The sequence below is a fragment of the Ruditapes philippinarum genome, unplaced genomic scaffold (assembly GCF_026571515.1).
Source record: "Ruditapes philippinarum isolate M1 unplaced genomic scaffold, ASM2657151v2 ctg1467_1_1_1_1, whole genome shotgun sequence".
NCBI lineage: Eukaryota > Metazoa > Mollusca > Bivalvia > Venerida > Veneridae > Ruditapes > Ruditapes philippinarum.
The window spans coordinates 54,464-76,911 of NW_026859804.1; the positions used below are offsets into that span (position 1 = coordinate 54,464).

At 33.3% G+C, this 22,448-nt stretch overlaps 1 protein-coding gene across 1 annotated transcript in view; it reads left to right on the plus strand.

The window, feature by feature from the left end:
- Window positions 1–6,914: 6,914 nt before the first annotated feature.
- The window catches only part of LOC132757964 (splicing factor 3B subunit 2-like), a 35,374-nt gene continuing 19,840 nt past the window's right edge, over window positions 6,915–22,448 (plus strand). The window contains exons 1-14 of the mRNA XM_060749463.1: window positions 6,915–7,001; window positions 7,805–7,838; window positions 8,187–8,980; window positions 9,552–9,842; window positions 11,083–11,230; window positions 11,913–12,081; window positions 17,527–17,732; window positions 17,974–18,083; window positions 18,413–18,528; window positions 19,011–19,089; window positions 19,494–19,610; window positions 20,060–20,374; window positions 21,029–21,178; window positions 21,830–21,919. Coding sequence (XP_060605446.1) covers window positions 8,201–8,980; window positions 9,552–9,842; window positions 11,083–11,230; window positions 11,913–12,081; window positions 17,527–17,732; window positions 17,974–18,083; window positions 18,413–18,528; window positions 19,011–19,089; window positions 19,494–19,610; window positions 20,060–20,374; window positions 21,029–21,178; window positions 21,830–21,919 — 2,571 coding nt within the window. The 5' untranslated portion in view covers window positions 6,915–7,001; window positions 7,805–7,838; window positions 8,187–8,200. The remainder of the gene's footprint in view (window positions 7,002–7,804; window positions 7,839–8,186; window positions 8,981–9,551; window positions 9,843–11,082; window positions 11,231–11,912; window positions 12,082–17,526; window positions 17,733–17,973; window positions 18,084–18,412; window positions 18,529–19,010; window positions 19,090–19,493; window positions 19,611–20,059; window positions 20,375–21,028; window positions 21,179–21,829; window positions 21,920–22,448) is intronic.

Here is a 22,448-nt window from a genome sequence, read left to right on the forward strand (position 1 = left end):
AGTCCTGCGGGTAGATTCAGGTGGTCCTCGGGTTGGCATTTTTTCACCCCCTGACCTATTTTAAGAACCATCAATTTCTTCATATGCCCCCTGGAAGCCATCTTATATTGGGGAAACAAAAAAAAAAAAGGGTAAAGGTTAAAACATTCTTAAAAAAGAAACAATTCATTTTTGGCTAAAAGATGTTTTTCTTTTTAGGATAAAGTGTGGATTATTTTTTTGTTTCCTTAAAATTTTAAAATTGCCCAAAACCCTTTAAAGGGATGTAGCCCAAAAGGGCCCATCCCCGCCGAATGTGTTTGCTCTTTGGAAGAAGTATATGTAGTAAACAAAATTTAATTTCTTTTTTAAGGGGTTTTTTGGTAAAGAAAACTGATGGCTAAAGGGGTTTTACAAAATTTGAAACCTATGTAAAATTACTAAAGGGGTGAAAATAAAAAAGGGGAAATTTAACCCTGAAAAAAAAATGAAAGGGGGGGGTTTATCATTCTTGTGTCGGGCATTCCCCTCCTCAGTAAAAATCAAACCCAAACTTTGGGAAGTTTTCAAGTGATAACTCAAAAAATTTTAGAGAAAATTCCCGGACAAAAAGGGTCGGAGGGGAGGGAAGGTCGGAAGGGAACGGAGCAAATTTTCTATACCCCTCCGCCAAAAATTTTTCGGGGGGGGATAAAAAAAAATTAGCGCATACGGTTTGCTAGGGGAAATTTTATTACTTTTAACCACCCAATTAAAAATTTTTTTTTTCAAAAAATATTTTAACCCTTCCCTTTAAAATCTTCATGAGAAAGAAAAACCTTTGATTTTGAAAGCATTTTTGGGGTTTTTTTTGTCAAATAAAAAATGTACATTTAAAAACTTTAAAAAACTTTGTTGCTTTATAATTATCTTTTCCCCCCAAAAAAAAAATTTGCCCAAACTACAAGTGCAATAACAAAAAAAGGGAAGTTTGGGTAAAAAAAAATTTGGGCCTTATTTTTAATGAAAATGACGGGCTGCCTTTGCTTAAAAGTGCTTCATTCACAGTTTTTGGGGCTTTAAACCTTTTGTAAAAAAGGTCTTAATCCCATTTACCCGCAAATTTAAGTGTAATATGAAAAGGAATAGTTTGGAAAATGGAAAAAATGTCTCAGCAAAAAGGGAATTAAAAAATCCATAATTAAAAGATTTTAAATTTTAAAAAAAAATGCTTCAAATTGAAAATCGGGCATTTGGGGGCCCCATAATTTCTATTACTTATTTTAAGAAAAAAATTATTTTTTGTCCTTTGCAAAATTAATTTAAAAAAAAATTTGGGAATTTAGGACTTTTAAAACTAAAAAAATGATTGTTATTATCATACTGTGGCAAACCCGTTATTTTAACTGAAAGCAAATTTGGGTTTTTTTTAAACTGGGGGCAAATCTTTTATTGGCGAATTTTAAACTGTCAAAATTCTTTTTCGTTTTAAATTGGGGGGTTTTACTTCCCAAACAGTAAAACCCGTCGAAACATTTACTTACAAAACCCCTTTAAAAATTGGAAAATTCTCCTGATCCCTTTAATAAACGTAATATTTTATTGAAAATCCCTCTTTTGGGAAATGTTTCTATATACGGGTATTTTCCCCCTTTTAAAAAATAGTCCCCTTTAAAAATAAATTATGTAAAATGTTCCTTAAAACTCAAATAAAATTCGGGTTTTTTAAACAATTTGGACTGCCACTTTCCCTTTTTTGGGCTGTCAAATTCAAATAAGAAAAGGGTACTTGTACTAAATATAAAAAAAAATGAATTGATTACTTTTTCCCATATTTCCCCTTTTTAAAACCAAAAAATTAAAACCCCTTTTAATGAAACCAAACTAAAAAAGATATGACACCCAAAGTAGGTTTGTTTCCTGCGGGTTTAAAATTCACGGGAAACTTTTCTACGAAAATTTCTAGATCAAATTAAATATTGACAACAGCAATCCGGGTTAATTTCACTTTTTAAAGCCCCATGAATAAAAAAATAGTTTTCACTCATTAATTACGAAAAAATATTACACTATTCTAAATTTAAACCCCCAATTTTTTTTAATAGTGGTAAAACACTATGAGTACCTGAAATTTTTGGGACACCTGGGGGAATTATTTACCTTTTCACGGTGTGGCTAAAATCTTTATTTTGGGGAGCAACGGAGTAACTTGGGTTTTTTAAATTCCCCCTTTAAAATAAATGGGAAAAAAAACCAAAGACGGTCCCACCGGGGGGGGAAAAATTAAAGGGGATTTTCCCGAAAAAATTTAAAAACCGGGGTTAAAATTTTACGGACCGTTTTTCCAAACCCCTAGGTTTAACCGACTTTCGGGTTTATAAGTTTATTCCTTAAAAAAATTTTATCGAAACCCTTACATGTATCATCCGGAAAACCAAAGTTTTTGGGCACGTTTTTTTTATTCTAAATGATAGTCAAAAACGTTTTTCACATGTTTGTCAGTTGTTGCACGGAATTTGATTTTTGATTCAAAGTCTACTTGCCATTAAATTGCATCACGTTCCTTTTTGTTACCTCAGTACAAAAAGTTGAAAAGATTTGTACAGAGTGGTTTCGAATTATTCAAAAAAAGAAAGATTTATCTAGTAAGAAACTAGTAAAAACCCAAAAGGGACACTTGGGTTTTTGGGAGCTCAAAACGGCCCCCTTTTTTTTAAAATCCAATTTAAAAAAATTTGCATATTTGTCAATCCATCCAGCACAATGTATTTTGATCAATATTATCAAAAAACCCCTAATATTAAATTGCCCGTTTTTGAAACCAAAAATAAATTATTCAACAACTAAATAATAATAGCATTATTAAATTATAGTTTTTGAAAAATGAGTTTTTTTTCCAGAACGGCTATTATTAAGATTTTTTGATATATATGATCAAAGTACATGTCCTGGATTGACAAATATGCATTTATTTGGGGATTTTTTAAAGGGCCTTTTTGAGCTCCTAACCCCAAGTATCTGTGGTAAAAACATTAAATATGTGGAATTTATTCCCCTGTAATACATTTTAAAAAAAGGCCCCCGTTTTTGTATTTGCATAAATCTGAAAAAAGAAAGACAGTCTTTGGGGACAAATGCATTTTCCCGGGGCGAAAAAATGGGCCCCTAAAAATTCTGAAAACAAGCTGTAAACTTTTTAAAATTTAGTTTATTCTGGATTTCCATAACTTGAAATGTCGCTTTTTTTTGACATTGTGACATTTTAAGTTTTGGGGTCAACCCAAAAGGGCAAAGGAAAACCAAGAATTTGGAAAGTTTTGTACAGTACATAAAAACCTATTAAAATCAAAAAATTTTTTAATAAAAAATTTTGGTAAAAATGAAAATCCCCTTTTGATAAAACCAAATTCAATTTAAACCCAAAGTCAGGGGTTGTTGTTTTTTTTAATGAAATTTTTCAATGAAAAATTTTGAAACCCTAAAACTATTTTTTAAAGGGAAATTTAATAGAATTTTTTTCCCAAAAATATTGTTTTCCGCTTTAAAATGAAATTTTTGGGGACCCCCAAGTTTTGGGAATTCTAGCACTATTTTTAGTAATGGCCCCATACCCTTTTTTAGTATTGAAAAATTTTTTTAAAAAAATACAAAAAAAAATAATTCATGAAAACATCACAAAACAAATTTTTTTTTTTTTACTCTTTTTGTTTTTGAATAAATACAAACCAAATTTTTCATAATTGCAAAAACAAAAGTTTTCAATTAAAAATAGCATTTTTGGGTTAAAAGGGCATGAAAGGTAATCCGAAAACCCAAAATTTTGCAAATCAAAATGATTTATAAAGGGGAGCAGTGGCAGAAAAATTTTAAAAGAAAAATTTTAAAAAAGGGGAAAAATTTATAAAAAATTTTAGACATTTTTATCAATCTAAAAACCCTTTTTTTGTTTTAAAAATATTGATTTGGAAAAATACCCCAAAAATTTTTAACTACCTGTATTAAAAATAGGGTTTTTTGTCTAAGTAAAAAAATTGTTTTAAAATTAAAAGCAGGGGGGGGGGGATCATAAATATGTCACCGTTTTTGGTTTTTCTTTTTCCCAAAGGATTTGGGTTCAAAGGGAAAAAGGGCTAGCAGTACTAAATTTAAAACCCGTTTTACTGAAGTCTCTTTTTGGGTTAAAAAGTTTTGCAAACGCTTATTTTAGTTTTTTTAAACCCTTCCAATTTTTTATTTTCTTCATAGCAGGGGTACTTTACACCCTTTTCCCCAATTGGGTTTATAAAAAAAAAATCAATTTCAAAACACAAGCAATGCCCGGAAAAGCAAAATTGGTAAAAATGCTTTCAACAAAGTCCCTTTATTGAATTATTTAAAGGACAATAACCAAAAATTTAAATTTTCTAATTTAAAATTTTTTTTTCTTTTGCTGACTATAAAACCACTTTGTTGTAATTTAAGAAAAATGAATGATAGAGAAGAAATGTAGTTTTACTCTCCTACTTGGATGCATTTTATAATATGCCCATTTGAAAAACGGGTCGTAAAATAGGTCACACATAGGGGTCAAAGTTCAGATAAAAATACGAAAATGTGTATTCGGACCATTTAGTAATCATTCATTTAGGGATTGAAACACAAATGGTCATTATCATAACTGCTGGTGTAAAACATGTAATTAAGGTTAATATATGTAAGGTCAAGGTCACTAAAGATGACAGTCAAGGTCACTAAAGATGATAGTCAAGGTCACTAAAGATATCAGACAAAATATAGAGATTTTGTCCAGAGCATATCTCCTACATATATCATATATGGAGGGATTCTAATGAAACTTCATACAAATGTTCACCACTATGAGAAGCAGTGTCATGTGCATGAACCAGGTCTCTAGGTCAAAGGTCAAGGTCACGCTTAGAGGTCATTGAAAAACACTTGTTCAGAGCAAAACTTCTACATGCATATAGGGATTTCTATATAACTTGGCACATATGTTCACCATTGTGTGGCAGACTGATGCGTGCAAAATTTAGGTCCATGCGGCCAAGGTCAATGTCACTCATAGGGGTCAAAGTTCAGATGTAATTTATTATGAAAATGTGTATTCTGACCATTAAGTTATCATTTATTGAGGGATTGAAACAAAAATGGTCATTATTAACTGCTGGTGTGAAACATATAATTTAGGTTAATGTATGCAAGGTCAAGGTCACTAAAAATGATTAAATATAGAAATTTTATCCAGAGCATATCTCCCATGCATGGTGGGATTCTTATGAAACTTCATAGAAATGTTCACCACTATGAGAAGCAGTGTCAAGTGCATGAACCAGATCTCTAGGTTAAGGCCTAACTTAGAGGTCATAATTCAGGTCCCTACTACCAAAGTCAAGGTCACATAGAGAGGTCAAAGTTTGTAAATGCGGACCAATTAGTCATCTTTTATTGATGGATTGTAACACAAATGATAACTATCATGACTGCAAGTGTGACACATGTAATTTAGATTAATATTTGCAAGGTCAAGGTCTTTAGAGATGATAGAATATCCATATATTTTCGGATATTGCCCAGAGTGTATCTCATATGCATATCTATAATGCCCACCTCTCTGTCAAAAGCTTTTGAGACAGGTGTATTTTGCAACAATGTTGCCTTTGTTTTTATAGTTACCCCTTTGTAAATCTGTTCAACTGTCTGTCCGTACCAAGATTTTGTCCAGATCATGTCTCAGCAATCACTTTCTTGAATTTGCTCAGTTGCATTCACCAGTTCAGTAGATTTTTCATCATACTTTTCTCATTAAATGCCTATGTAATGTTAAATGATTTATGTTTCCACACTGTTTGAACTGTAACATCTTCTTTTGTACCTGTATATCTTTTGAATCAATTTAAAGGTCAAAATTTTATTTTCAATAATTATTTCTGCTATTATTTCCAAAATATTAAAGTAAAATTGCATTCAAATATTTGTTATACAGAACAAGTATCAAGTATTTTAAGTTCAAACCTATTTTGCCTTTTCTATTTATCCGCATTCTAAATGGACCAGTCATGATCTATTAACAGCTCCTTCCTTTATTAACAGGAGCTTCCTTCATGTGCCACTTGATTTGAAATCCATTCTTTCCAATGAAACCCTTGTTTGACGTGTTTGGCTGTTTGCTGTCACAGTTTTATATTTTGACAATGACCAGAATCATGATAACACAGCTCATATATTGCCATATAGCTTATAAAATTTGCAGTTTCTATTCCATTACTTTCTGTTTCAGTTAAACATTTAGTGCCTTGCAATTTATCGCTCACCTGTTTTGGAGAAACAGTTTAGCTATTATTGTGGGTTTGTGCAAAAACTTTAATATAACCCATTTTGCAAACATTTTGAAAGTTATCAACATGAAACTTAGATTACTTGCTTATCATAACAAGGTGCATGTGTTAGGCATAATTCTGAAAGCTGTATTTTTGGAGTTTGTGCCTCTTTTTAACTTAGAAATTTTGTCAAAATTGGTTGTATTTACATGAATGTAATAGAGGAATGTTAACAGCAATTGATTCTCTTGTTAACTAATATTAATTTTGCTTATATCTTAACATTTCAGGTTTAAAAGCTGACCTAGTAGAGAGATTGCACCAACACTATGCTGAGGTATGTTATCTTTGTTGTGTCTTTAGCTCTACTTTTATGTATAGGTTAAAGTTTATTAGTACATATTTGCAAAAATAAATTGGTCAGGCGCGACACAAGAAGCGCGCCAAAACTTTAATGAACATTTTCAATCTGTAAGTATCACATACAGAACTTAGATTACATTGCTTTCAAACAAGGCATTAGTTGTGCATATTTTAAAATTATTTGAGTTTATAAACCAGTCGATTTACTAGACTTTTTGTCAATTATTGTATTTACATGAATGTAGTAGAGGAATGTTAACAGCAATTGATTCTCTTGTTAACTAAAATTAATTTTGCTTATATCTTTATATTTCAGGTTTAAAAGCTGACCTAGTAGAGAGATTGCACCAACACTATGCTGAGGTATGTTATCTTTGTCCTTTTTTTAGCTCTACTTTTATATTTATGTAATTGGATTCATAAAAGAAAATAGTAATCCAGAGTTTGAATGATCTACTGAATGATTCATTAACCAAGATTTAAGGTACCCCATTTATGTTTCAAGCTAATGAACTTTTAAAACAAAATAGTAAGATTTTTATATAGTGAAATGTAGTCTGATATACAGTTCTGTTTTTCAAAAGACACATGTAAAATAATTAGGTACTTTTCTTAAATTTTGAACAAATAATTTAAGTGCCAAGTGTAATTGATGTCCCCTTATATCTGTAAACCTTCACTAGTAAGTGTTTAACATTCATTGAGGTGAGCAATACAAACTTTGAATAACTCTCTTGTACTTTTAAATGTAAGATAAAATCTGATGTAAAGATTGTACATTGAACAGCTTTTTAGTTAATGAATACAGGAAATCCAAGTTAAAATATTACTTTTCTTGCAACATATGAGTTTTTGTATTGATTTTAACAAGACAGCTGTTACTGAGGAAGTCTTTGTTACTTTCATTCTTTACATTTTAGATTTAATTGTACTTATATAGTACATTGTTTAGCATCTGTTTATAATTTGAAGGAAAAAAATATTTTAAAAAATAATCTATTAAATTAAGCTACTGGTCACCACTTTGATTTCACTTCAAGTTGTAGAAAACTATGGATAATCAAGGTATATATTTTAGCATTTTTGTGTATAAATATAAAGTAATTTTTAGGATTTATGATTTTGAATTTATGTATATTACATTTTTTTTAACATTCTTATTATAGCAAGAACCAGCAGACGAATACGAAGAGGAAGAAGGTATTATTTCATTGTTATTTCATATTGATTTAACCTTTCTCCTGCTTGAACTGAAAGTGGTCAGACTTTGTCACCAGTATAGAGCCAGGCAAGCCTGTACATACAGACAGTCTGATGAGGCTCTATACTGTTGGCTGAAAAACTTTAAACTTTCATTTTGATATTCCTGAAATTAATAATTCACAATTTTGGTAATTGGAAGTTGCTCAAGTGTATTTAATAAATTTAGCAGGTTAAGGGTAGAGCAACCAACATATTATTTTGTACATGGATATTTCATCAATATAAAGTGGAATGATTTCAAAGAAGACTTTCACTCTTCAACTTTATAACTATTAATCATTTCAGGTGAAGAGGAGAGTATGGATACAGGTGGACAATTTTCACCTCCACCCCAGGTGTCTCAAGGTCCACCTTCTGGACCTCCCTCATTAATGACTATACCAGTTCAGGAACCTCAACAGAAAGCTAAGGCACCACCACCGCCAGGTCCAGCTCATGTGACCAGAACCTCTCTTCAAATGAGGTTGCAGCAAATGGCAGGACAGTCTTCAGATGAAAATTCAAGTTCTCAGGGTCAGTCGCCCAGTCAGCCTTCAACACAACCTCCTCCTTTGATGGCTCAACAAGTTCCGCCTCCACAGATCAGCCAGCCTTCTACGCAGCCACCCCCTTTGATGTCCCAGCAGGTTCAGCCCCCTAAACCACAAATGAATCAACCTCCATCTTTAATGTCTCAACAAGTCCCTCCTCCCAATCCTCCACAAATGGGTCAGCCACCACAACTAATGCAGCAACAGCCTCCAGGTATGGGGCTACAGCAAGGTCAGCCACCACAAATGGGACAGCCTCCCCAACAGATGATGAGCCCGCCTCCACTTGGTCCTCCACCACAGATGAGCCAGCCTCCACCGCTAGGCCCTCCCCCTCAAAATATGGGTAAACCACCACAAATCGGACCGCCCCCTCATGCAATGGGAGGACCACCTCCACTTGCTCCACCAGGTACACAGATAGGACAACCTGTTCAGCCCCCACCTCCTGGTCAAATGCTACCACAAGTTGGCCAACCTCCTGGGCAAATGGGCCAGCCTCCACAACTTGTCCAATCATCTCAAATGGGTCAGCAACAACCATTGCAGGTATGACATTTAGTTTTATGTTTGAATAATGTTTTCATTAAGCTAGAATGATACCATTACATATAAAAATATTTCAGCTTGATGAGATACCTATATGTCTATAGATAAATAGGTCATACAAATACCTCTATGATATATTTCTATATCCTAAATTTATTTGATATGGTTATTTTGTCACTTATACGAGTAGTATGAACCCTGCCATACTCAGCATAAGGCAGGGACCGAGTGGTTAAGGTTCTGGACATGATTCAGTTTATTTCTATGAGTATAAACCCATGGTGTATTTTGGGTTCTTTCATATAATGAAGCTTTCCAGATAGCTTAGGGAACATTGACGTTTCTACTTGGGTCTTCCACTAGCAAATATGGAAATTTACCAAACATATTTTCAGTTTTTTGCTATCAGCGTGACTTTAAATACAACCAGTAAAAAATAATTTAAGACTAAAGAAAGTAGGAGAATAAGCCATATGTTGATAAGTTAATAATAAAATATGTAAAAACTTAAATTATAAAGAAATTGTAAAGGGAAGTATATTATTTAAAAGCTGTTCTGTTTTATTGTCAGGATATAGACCTTCAAGAGAAGATAGCCATGCAGACAAGGTTGATAGAACAAGAGAGGCAGCAAGAACAACATCGTCTCCGTGAGCAACAGGAACAGCAACGTATGAGGGAACAGCAACAGAAAGAACGATTAGCAATACAGAAACAAGCTATACTCTTACAACAACAGCATCAACCACAGCCACCAGCACCTGGTGCAGAGGAAGGAACAGATTTAATGGAGAAAGTTAGACAACAACAAATCATGTTAGAGCAACAGAAACAGAAAGAAAGAATGGAACAACAACAGCAGGTGACTTTTTATTCAATAATCATAATGATTATAGATTAATCCATGGTGTTATAACATTTTAGGTGAAATTAATCTAATATCTAAAATGTGAAAATGATCTATCACCTAAAATGTGAAATTGATCTAGTGCCTAAAATGTGAAATTGATCTACTGCCTAAAATATGAAATTGATCTAGTGCCTAAAATGTGAAATTGATCTAACACCTAAAATGTAAAATTGATTTATCTTATTTTAGGTGATAGATAAATTTCTTATTTTAGGTAATAGATATATATCAATTTCACATTATAGGTATACATCAATTCTACAATCTACAGGCTTCTAGCTAGCCTGTTTTGCATGTGCATGTGACATGCCTTAAGACATCAAGGTATAATGACATCATTGGTTGATTTCCTGGACATTCCTTAATTATCAAAGAAACACTCAATTTCTCAAGGAACGCACTCTATGAAACATAAAAAAACAGTAAACGCTTATAGTCTCCTCTAATTGTCAGTAGCATGGTATTGTAATGATTGCAATATCATTTGTCTGCAACCTTGGTAACTTCAACAATTAGATATATAAATGCTATAAATGAACTACAGATACCAAACTAAGAATAACATTACAGAAAGTGTATCATACTATTATTCAATAATTATTCCTGTAAATCAGAACTTAAGAATAAATGAAAATTAATAAAAGCTTAAAGTAAAAAGTCCACGATTTGCTAGTTAATGATAATGATTTTGTCATAATGAAGAAAAATACATGTACATTCAATTAATTGAGATTTTTTGTGTGTGTGTGTATAAAGCTGTAACAATTCCAGAAATTCAACATGACTCAGCAATAATGTTATGTGGAATGTAAACATTGTTGCAGATCAAATTTTCTGCAAATTTATACCCACTTTATCCATATTTGCAATGCTGATAGGGGAATTTAATATTGGTTACTACTCTGTAGAGAAATCCTGGATTTTGATTTTAATGCGTTATATGTGCAGGTTTAAGCATTAGAAGTTTTTGTTAACTTTAATAATAATGTTAAAATTTCAATATTCATTCTACATGAATGAAGTTTACAAAATTGCATTCATTTAATGATTTAAGAAGTATAATATAACAATACTATTCCATGTAAAATCATTGATATATTTATGGTATTTGACAAAAATAAATTCTATGATTAGGTCATTATGAAGTATTGTTACAAACTGACTTTTATAGTAAATAATGGTTATATTTCAGGCATTGTTGGAGCAACAGAATCAGGCAATAAAGAAACAGGAGGAGGAGCGACGTCGTAACGAGGCAGAGTTAATACGTCAACAACAAATAGCCCTGATGGAGGCAAAAAGAGAAGAGCAGCAGAAAAGAATAAGGGAAGAAAGACGAGGTATATTGTATTTAGTAATATAAATGTTCTACATGTGTTACAGTTTCCTTTGATGGTATTGTTAGCTTGTCTGTCTTGTCGCTATGACGGAGGCATTATCATCATTCGAAAACTAATTGTAGTCCATTATTCAAAGATTTTAAAAATTATCAACCTGAAACTTAGAATCCTTACTTATTAAGACAAGGTTCAGTTGAAACTTAGAATCCTTACTTATTAAGACAAGGTTCAGTTGTTAGACAAGGGGCATAATTCTAAAAGCAATATTTTTGTAACTTTGCACCTTTTTAACTTAGATTTTTTAATAAACAGACAAGTGTAAACACCACATGCAGTGCTCTTGTATTACCATGTATTTTGTTTAAAGGCATAGTATGCTTCAGAAACAAATAAAAAAAAATTAAAATTCTTTAGAAAGGGCAAAAATAGTTCAGTAACTGCATAATACTGGGACACCAGAAATAATTTTTTTGTGAAGTAAAAGCATACTGGAGCATAATATTCCTTTAACATTGATCAAATGATAGCCTCATGCCCCTAGAAATTCATAATTTTTCTATTTGCCTGCTGTTATTTTAGGTAAGTTAATTTAGCCGTTTCTCATTTTGAATGATGTTTTACCTGATGTTAATATAATGATAGTTTGAACCAATAATATCTGAAAAAAAATGAATTTTTGCAGGACCGCCCACAACAGGTGAAAATGAACAACAGCGCCCAGCTCCTATACCTGCAAATCAACCGTTCAATCCTAGACCATCTCTGCTTCATGGTCCAGGTCCAAGACCTTTGTTACCTACCAGTTCACCCAGTGGCATACCACCCCTGATGCCACCTAGGACATCAGCAAGGTAATTCTTTATTATTATCTCATTATCATTAATTTGCGAAAAGTGTGAAATAAGTTTGACACACTAGAATGTGTCATCACCAATAATTTAACGAAATAACTTCCTTTTGAAGGGGTAATGATTTTATTTTGAAGCAACTATTTTAGCAATGAGCATTGTCCATAAAATAGGTCTTATATTCAAGTTCACACCTACCTTCATAACTGTAAGTGCAACCTGTGACAACTGTGTGAGCAGAATCCATTCTTTTGCTCAGTAGTCATGAGAGTTTTTCCTTTGTTAGTAAACTTGTGGTCCCAAGTTCAAGTCCCAGCCAGGATGGGATTTTTCTCTGATGCATTTGAATTTTCTGTTACACATGCAAAAATGTTAATCAAAAAGGAAATAACTACTAGGGATGGCAACATATACAGATTTCAGTACTGGAGTACTCAATCATTCTTCTGATCATGTAATCAGTTGCTTTGAAGATTTCCTAGGACTTTAGAAGTGTATAACCATAAGCTATTTTCCAAAATAATAGCCCATTTCTATAAAATGTGTCACAAGAACAAAGATGGTAATTTATAATGATAAAACCATCTATGAATAACTTAAGTTTCGTATTGTTACCATTGTCACTAACTGAATGATTTTGTCAGGATTACATTTAAGGCTATTAGGCTATTAACTTAATTAATGAAAAAAAAGAGAGAAAAACACCAGAAGATAATCAAAATGCTCATGCAAAGTCATTCTTCTTTATTAAGATATTCTGATAAATATGTGTATAAAACAGGATAATACTGTGAAACAAATGAATTATCACCCATTTGTATAATACTATTGTTACTGTATATGTTAAGTTGTTTCATGTAAATTCCTCTTTCTAGAGAAATTTTCTTGTAGAATAAATGTTTAGTCGAATGTTTCGGTGGATTTTCATTGTTTGGCAGATTTAGTTTGAGCAATTTTATACTGTAAATTTGTCAGTCTGTGTCTTCAGGTTAGAGAAGATACTAAAATGAAGTGAGTGTCTGTTTTTACAGACTTTGTAGTGTTAATTCAAAAACAAAGAATGCCAGCCACTAAACATTCAAAAGTAATTTAAGCCAATGAGAATTCAAGCCAAATTAGCAACATAATTTGTTAACCAATCCTAGTCTATAGCTAAACATAGCACGGTCATGGCTCCTATATCATCAGAAAATGTAGATCTTTTAAGGATCTATTTAAGTGTTACAATATTTTTTAAGAAAATAATGATGAAAATTTATGGCACATTTCTATAAATAGACACTCCTTTTCCAAAAATGGCTAGAATGAGATAACCCTGAAGTCTTATTATCTTTATGTCTCAATAAAGAACATTTTGAATTTGTTGAATCTGTGGGCTGAGAAGACTCTTTTAGGAAGACATCTTAACGTTACTTCACTTAAGTTACCCTATAAGGATAAACTTGCTGAATCAGTCCCTCTTTCAAGATGTTCTGTGTTGAGGCATGGATATAATAGGACTTCTAGCTTATCTACTTCTAGCTTGTCTTATTCACACAGGTCAGTAAGTAAAAGAGATAGCAATTATAGGTCCTCCAGGGCTTCTAGCTCGGAGTTTTACCTGTCTAAACCAACAAAAGAGACAAGTGATAAGTCATCCTCAGTACCTTCTCGGTTATCTGTTACCTTCAGAAAGGATGGGGAGAGTAATGTCACAATGGGGAGGCAAATGACTTTTAGTCGTACTGAACACTGTAGATTGGGCAAAAGTTCAGCTTCTTCATCTTCGTCAATGTCTAAAACTCGGAAGAAACTAAAAACAGAGGATACTCTTCTCAGGAGAGCTACTAGTCATACTGACCACCATAGATTGGGCATTAGGCCTGCTACTGCTTCATCTTCTTCAATATCTAAATCTGGGAAGGAAAGAAAAACAGAGGATACTTCCCTCAGGAGAGCTACTGAAGAAAGAAGACATACAAAGAAGAGACCACATAGGCGGGAACATGCAAGATGCTGGGTACCAGGCTGTCTTGAACCAGCTAAATACATGAAGCTTCACGCCTTTAGATACCATATTCCTGAGATCTTCAATGAGAGGTTTCAACCTGATGAAGAGAGTGTACTGCGGGAAAGAAGGAGTGCCCTTAACCAAGTAACAAGATGGCTGCTTGGAAGACCAGCTTCCTTAGATGAATTGATGTCCTTTGTTAAGATTCAGAAGCTGTTTGTTACAGCAAATAGAACAGTTTTGTCACCAATTCAGACAGAGGCCATGCAAGCTTTCTGCAGGTTTCTTAAAGTATCTGCTCCAACTGAATTTCTTATAGACCCAATTAATTCACCTGGTGCTCTTATTCATTGGAAGGTGCTTCTTCTATTTGCTGCATGCCTTGATGCTGAGGAAAGACAGTGCTGGAAGAACTGTTTTCCTATTCCAGAGGGCATGGTGATTGAATTGCAGGAAGAGCAACCTGTAGAGTTATTGCCGGAAGCCTATGATAGCCATTTCCACCTTGACAGAACATTACAAGAACTCAATCTTCCATTCGGTAAATTAGAGGATATTTTTGCAAGGGTTCATGTAGATCATGCGGACAAGGTTAGATTGGTTGGTTCTGTAGCAGTATTCTGTGACCCACATACCTATCCTTCTGAGCAGAAACTTCTAGACATGCCAGAGGATATGAAAGTAGCTGTTGGTTTCCACCCAAAACATGCACATCAAGGTCATCGGGAGAGACAGAAATGTCTTGAACAGCTATTCAAGCTCTTACAACATCCTAAAGTAACAGCACTTGGGGAAATCGGCTTGGACCATAGAGAACCAATGAAGTTCTGGGCTTATCAGGTAGAATTACTGGAAGATATACTGCCTAAATTAGAGGATAGACATGTACTGGTTATTTATTGTCAAGGAATGGAGGGTGATTGTGGTACAGAAGCGTATTTATTGCTTCTATATTTTTTGAAGAAATACATAAGATCAGGTCACCCTATTCATCTCCATTGTTTCACAGGCGATCAGTATGTGCTTCAAAAATGGTTGGAAACATTTCCCAGGACATACTTTGGATTTACAAATCTGGTAGATTCATACACGTATGACCAAGTTGCAGCACTTAGGGAAATCGAAGAATCCCGCCTGCTTCTCGAGTCATGTGCACCATATTTTCCCAGCAGAGGAAACAGAGTATCATCACCCAGCCAACTTTACACGGTAGCCAAAACAGTGGCTGAACTATGCCAATCATCTACTGAAAGGATTCTGGAGGTCACAGTGGCCAATGCACTGTGTCTCTATGAAGGACAGTATTAGCAAGACTGCAGTCAAAAACTGGTAGGACTTCTAGTTCGCCAGTGTAAAGCTTTAAACTTTGGTAGGACTTCTAGTCCGCCAGTGTAAAGCTTTAAACTTTGGTAGGACTTCTAGTTTGCCAGTGTAAATCTTGAAACTTTGGTAGGACTTCTAGTTCGCCAGTGTAAATCTTGAAACTTTGGTAGGACTTCTAGTTTGCCAGTGTAAACTTTGGTAGGACTTCTAGTTCACCAGTGTATGTGAAACTTTGGTAGGACCAGTGTAAAGCTATTAAATTGTCACATAGTGAAACTTAGGTAGGACTTCTTATTCACTGTGTTAAACTGTTAAAATAAATTGAAGTGAGTGAGTGAATTGAGTGAAACTTTGGTTGGACTTCTAATTTGCAAATCCAAAGCTGTCAAAATGTCAAAGTTAAACTTTGGTACAGCTTCTAGGTGACCAGTGTAATGCTGTCAGATTGCCACAGTGGAACTTCAATAAGACTTTATAATTTATTCACAAGTGTAAAGTTGATAAATTATCTCAGTGGAACTTCGGTAGGACTTGTTATTCAGTGTAAAACTGTTAAATAAATTGTCAAAGTGAAACTTTGGTAGGACTTTAATTTGCCAGTGTAAAACTGTCAGATTGTCAAAGTGGAACTTTGGTAGGACTTCTAATTCATAAGTGTTAAGCTATTTAATTGGGAAAGTGAAACTTTGGTAGGACTTCATATTCACCAACCTAAAACTGTCAGAGCAAAACTTTGGACTTCTAGATTACGAGTTAAGCTTTCAGAAGCTATAGTAATATATCTATGTTGGGGAGTGAATATTGAGCCAGATTGCTTAAAGTATCCAATATGAGAAATAACCTCAAGACTCCAGTGTTTTAAAGAACAAGAATCAGTTTACTGATATCTGTCAGTGATGCATCCAGGGCAGCAGCGTTGATGATTCAAGTTCCGGCAGGCATCAAGCATCATCTTATGATTCTGAACAGCCTCTGTTGTTCCAGATAATTTTGGTCTCGGGAAGATACATCTGTAGTAAGCTTCTAAGTCCATGATAGCTGCCTTGTGACTTACAGTCATGATTATGTAAGTAAAAGGACTTTCAGTTGTAACAGTAGTCCTAAATCTGAGTGAGTTTCTCATTTAGATCTGTTCACAATAGTTCTTCCATCTCAGACAGAGGCCTTCTTTCATAAAGTTGGGAGGAGTGTTGTGAATGATGGAATATATTTAGTGTAACTAGATATGCCGGCACTATGTGTGCATTGTCCATTTGTTGTACATACATGTATCTGACTGTTTTAATTGTTACTATTCTTCTGTGACGTGTCTATTGAGTATTTACACTACATTATCAGGTTATATCACGATCTGGATGGGTTTGCATTTATACTGCACAAAGGTCTGAAGAATGTTTCAATGGTTCTTTAACCCATTGAGTACATACATGTGCATATATACTGTTTATTGTAGGATATTTAAATGATATACAGCTTTAAATATCTATAGGACAATAGAGGAGAACTCTAGCAAAGGAACAGGTAATATTGTAATACACTTTCAACTTGTTACATGCCTATCTATAGACATCCAGGCATACTTGTTACATGTACGCTTCATTTGCATGTGATGAATGTAGTTTGAACAGCTGAATCAGTCACTGTGGGTTCCAACAAAGTATTCTTATGACAAATTCAGGCAAATTAATTTTTACATATATTATAGAAATTTCAGAAATTTTAAATAGTTTCATGTCACTTTAAGTACATTTACAAAGGAAAAATTAAGTGAAACATTTTTTTTATTTTACTGAGTATACGAGTATCAGTGATATTAACCGATACTTGGGTGTTTGACTGAGAACTCAATTAATCAGTTACTTGTTGCCATCCCTGGGAATAACAAAACTTTTTTATATGCTATATTTAATACCTTCATGATGTTATTCCTTAAATTGAAGAATATTGTTTTGTTTAGGCTCATTGTCTGAAAATTAGGATCTTCAACAGGCTTTTAACGTTTTCTATTTTTTTATGTTTTAAAGCATGCACTTAAGATAATTTGTGATGATAAGTTTGTTTTTTCTATGGCTTAAATTTTATGTCTATTCTTGTAATGACACATTAAATATATATTGTTGTTTATTAACTTCCAGTATTCCTCCATTGATGCCTCCGTCCTCCAGCAGTGAACAGATACGACCTCCTAGACCACCTGAGGAAAGAATGGACAGAGCCCCTCAGGAGCCAAGGGAGCTGAAATTGCCCTCAGCTCTGGAGAAAGTCCTCGCATTTAAAGATGTGAGGGCCCAGGAAGTTGGTCTTACACCAGAGGAACTGGAACAGTTGAACATGCCTGAAAGTAAGTTTTAATGTTCTTGACAAATTATTTGGGTGGGGGAACGCATATCATTTATCAGAAGTCTTTTTGACCAATTTATAATACTGAACAATTGCTTTTTGTGAATAAAGTAAATATTTATGATTTTGCAGTGTCCATCTTCAAATACATGTATATAGATAATAAAAAGATCACTATTGTCCAATGAAAAGTAGTGTTACAAAACACAGTATAAATAGTAATATAACAATATCAATTACAGAGAAACCAGTAGAAGATGAAGATGATGATGAGATTGAGATGGTAGAAATGGAAGAGGAAGATGCTAATGATGATAATGATGAAGTTACAAGACCAGATCCTGCAAGAGAGGTACTTGTTTACAATTATTACTTAAACATTTATTAATCTGATTTGTGGAATGAGCTCTACTTGTTAGGAATTTGAAAACTTGCCAGTGTTGGTTATATAGGAGTGTCAGTATCATTATACACAGCCAGAAATAAAGAGTCTAGTCAGACTGTTCTGTAGTGTGGTCTGGTCAGATGTTATATTCATTGCCATTATCAGCCTTGGAATGGATTAAATTTTACATTTGAGTTAGAATGAAAATTTAACTGAGGTCTTTTATTAAATCGCTTACATATTCCTTTGTTTCCCTGTTTAGAACATATTTTTGACGATTAATTCTTTCTATTTAGTCAAAGAATAAGAAAAAGAAGAAGAAAAAGAAGAAGGCAAAACAAAACAGGAAACTAAAGCAAACAGAGAAACCCATAGAGCCTCAACAACAGGATGAACCCGATGTTCAAGTGGAGTAAGTCACTTACCTTTATATCAAACTACTGGTAGATGCTAAATCTGGTCTCACAGCTGTTTCCATCTTGTAACTGTCTTACCTTGCCTCTGCACAATTGAGTTGTTTCAAAAAAAGATCTTTGTAAAATTGTCAGTTATTATGAATTATTAAGATTATTGATGCATGTTAGTATAGTAGTATTTAAGGTCATTTTAAATGGTATTCTGAGGAAAAGGGAGGTAATAAATGATATGACCAATCAGAACATGATACTGGAGAAATATATCCGCTGGCATAATATATTCTGTAATATTTGTTATACCAAGGTGGTCATATTCTGTGAATTTTAAATCAGGTCTTTTTGTCTTCCGTGGGCTGATATTGCAGCAATAGATCTTGTACTATATTCCTAATAGAAAATAATCATATGAACGTAAAAGAGACCCGATGTTATATTTTTACTCAGTAATGTTTCATTGTTTTTACGGGTTTTATTTTAGGTATGTACAGGAGCAGCTTGACCTTGACCCCACAGATCCTAACTACTTTATCTTCAGTAAAATATTTGAAACTTTCAAGGTAAGCTTATAGAGATAATATATATGTTATGAAACAAAGTTGATTGATCTACAATGGGCTTATTTTATTTATTTGGGCAAGTATTCATGATTTTGCATACTTTAAATTATTGACCAGTTTAGTTAGAAATTTAAAATTCAGTTAAAATGTTTGTTTCACTGCACTGTTATATATACCTTATGTTTCATATAAACCTTTTGTGCATTGTGACCAATTATGCTTATTAGAATAAAGAAATAGTGCTAATTTGTTTTGTTGAACTTTGTTTAAGTAATTTTTTTCTCAAATGGGAGTGCTGCCATATAACTTTAATGTGTTGCCTATTAAAAATAGAGGTTCTAAAATGGACATGGTAAACAATTAATTTAATGCGTAATCTTTGAACGTTTGATTTTACTTTGCAGATAACAGATGAATCAGGTCGTGACCAGCCACAAGTGGTGGAAAGTCTACCCGAGAAAGCTAGTGAACCTAAAGCCAAGATGCATGACCCTGATAATGATGACAGTGATGAGGAAATGGTATGTAATCTTGCTTTTAACCAATTTTAATGGATTCTCTGAATGATGAGGAAATGGTATGAATCTTTGCTTACAGTATTACTAAAATTAGACAGTACTTTTATAATGTTCCAAGCATTGTTCTATGTACTGTACCCATTACAAATTTAAAAAAAACAAATTCCAAAATTATGGGAGGAGTATATCTAGGTATAAAACTGTTCAGTAATTGGCTAGAAAATGTGTAAATGGTGAGGTAGCTGGGTTGGTAAAGTTGCAAAACAGCATTTCATTGGTCAGTTTCATGCAATTGAATATATTCTTTTAATTGATTGTTTTTATCACAAAATTACCTTTTGTTCAGTATCTTTTAAGTAATACAGAGATACCTTGATTGATATTTACGGTTCTGTTAACTTGGCAACTATAAATGAATAGGAAACCATTAAAATTTTCATTAAATTGTATAGGATGATAAATTAGAAGATGACGGTCCAAAATTGTCAAAAAAGAAGTTAAAGAAGTTGACGCGTCTTAGTGTGGCCCAACTCAAGCAGCTTGTTACTCGGCCTGATGTTGTTGAGATGCACGATGTCACGGCGCAGGATCCAAGATTACTGGTGCACCTGAAAGCTACACGAAACACCGTGGCTGTACCAAGACATTGGTGTTTTAAGAGGAAGTATCTACAGGGGAAGAGAGGTATAGAAAAAGCTCCATTTGAACTACCAGATTATATCCAGGCTACTGGTATTACAGAAATGAGGGCAGCTCTAGCAGAAAAGGTATATACTCTTAAATCACATTATAAAAAGTATTTTTACACAATAAATGTGCATGTTAAGCTTGTCTGCCTTTCACTGGTCAAAGTGCTGGCAGGATTTTGTCAAAACTACACAGGATTGATCAGTATCAACCATAGTTTGCATATTGCCAGCGTGTTCTGCTTCTCTGTACAAAATGGCCACCAGATTTGAATATAGGAAAACAATGTCCAGTTTTCACAGGTCATAATGCTGGTGGGATTTTGACAAAACTTCACAAGAGTGATCAGTATCAACCCTTGCTGTGCATATCAATGACATGTTCCACTTTGCTTCACAAAATGGCCGTGAGAGTTGAAAAGGTAAAACTTTGTTCGGCTTTCACAGGTCATACTGGTGGTGGGATTTTGATAAAAATTTACAGGAATAATAAGTACCAACCTTAGTGTGCTGTGCATATTGCTGGCATGTTATGGCTTAAAAAGGAAGATGTTGATGGCACTTATTGTTTGTTTCTACCTAACATCTTTAGGAATAAGTCTAGTTATCTTATTCATTGTATATATAAGTATCTTTAAGATGTAAATATTTGCTTGTTATAATATTTTATAATATTATCATTATTATTGTCAATACATAGTTTATAATGTGTTACAATTATCATTATTTTAACAGGAGGACCAAAAGAATTTAAAATCCAAAATGAGAGAAAAAGTACGACCTAAGATGGGAAAGATAGATATAGATTATCAGAAACTTCATGATGCTTTCTTCCGATGGCAGACAAAACCTAAAATGACGATACATGGAGATTTATATTATGAGGTAGCAGCTACCTACTTATTACTATGTTAAACACTGTATAAAAGTTTCTTGCATCATATTTAATTTATCACATAAACTGCAACACAGGAGTGTCATAAAGCCATTTAATAAAAAAACCTTACGCTAGTGTAATAACACTTTAACGTCATCATCATTATATACAAACATAGGGTAAAAGTGTACTCATGTTAGTGACATACACTCATTCAATGTCCTCTATATATGAAATGCATCTTTTGTCTTGTTTTACGAGCTAAAGAGCCTAACTGGACTTGTACATTCTTTAATCTTGACAAAACTATTTGATTATTTATAGAGAAAATTTCAAATATAGACTGACTGAATAGCTAACAATGTAAATCATGATCAGCACTGGTGGCATGGGCAGAGTTAGTAACAATTAGTAAGCTAAGTGTAAACTCAATGAAACTAAAGCAGAAAATTATTTTAATTGTGATTTTTCGATAATCGTCTCTCAATGATATTAACTTATGGCCTTCACCAAAATTTAAAGTGACATCTTGCAGATGCTCTAAATCATTGTGTTGTCTTGTTAAACATTAACAAAGAAGTTAACAGACATAAGAATTTTACTCTGTTATAGCAATGGATTATATACGTAAAAACGTAAAATTATATAATTTTTTTCAGGGTAAGGAATTTGAAACAAGACTGAAGGAGAAGAAGCCTGGTAATTTATCTGATGATTTAAAAACAGCCCTGGGTATGCCAATAGGACCTGTAAGTATAACCCTATTGTCTCTCAACTTACAACAATACTTGCCTTTTATTGTTCTGAAATTTGATAAATAATCTTAGAGAATTGAAAGACTAAGCAATCAAGCTATGTGCACCTGAAATAATGAATCAGGGATCTCAATATGAAAAGCTTGATGAAAGTCTGGATATAACCTGATTGTTAATGCTATGTGTCTAAATCTGTAACTGTTTTGACAAATTTTGTGTTTAGTTTTAAGATTTGCATAGTAAAACATTTGCCTGTTACTAGCTCATCTGGCTGTCAAATTTATTAAGCTTTACTGGCATGCGAGCAGTTCCCGTTCAAAAATGTAGTTACTTAAAAAATATCTTTTATTACGCTCACTCACCAAAAAATTGAATGTTGCACATCAATATTTGGCTTGTCACACAAATTATGGAAATTACATTATGTTCTAAACATAGAATAACCCTTAGTTATGAGGCCTCAAATGGGGTACCAAAATTATCCATTATTTTGTATGAAGAGAAACAGTTTCCGTACATAAAT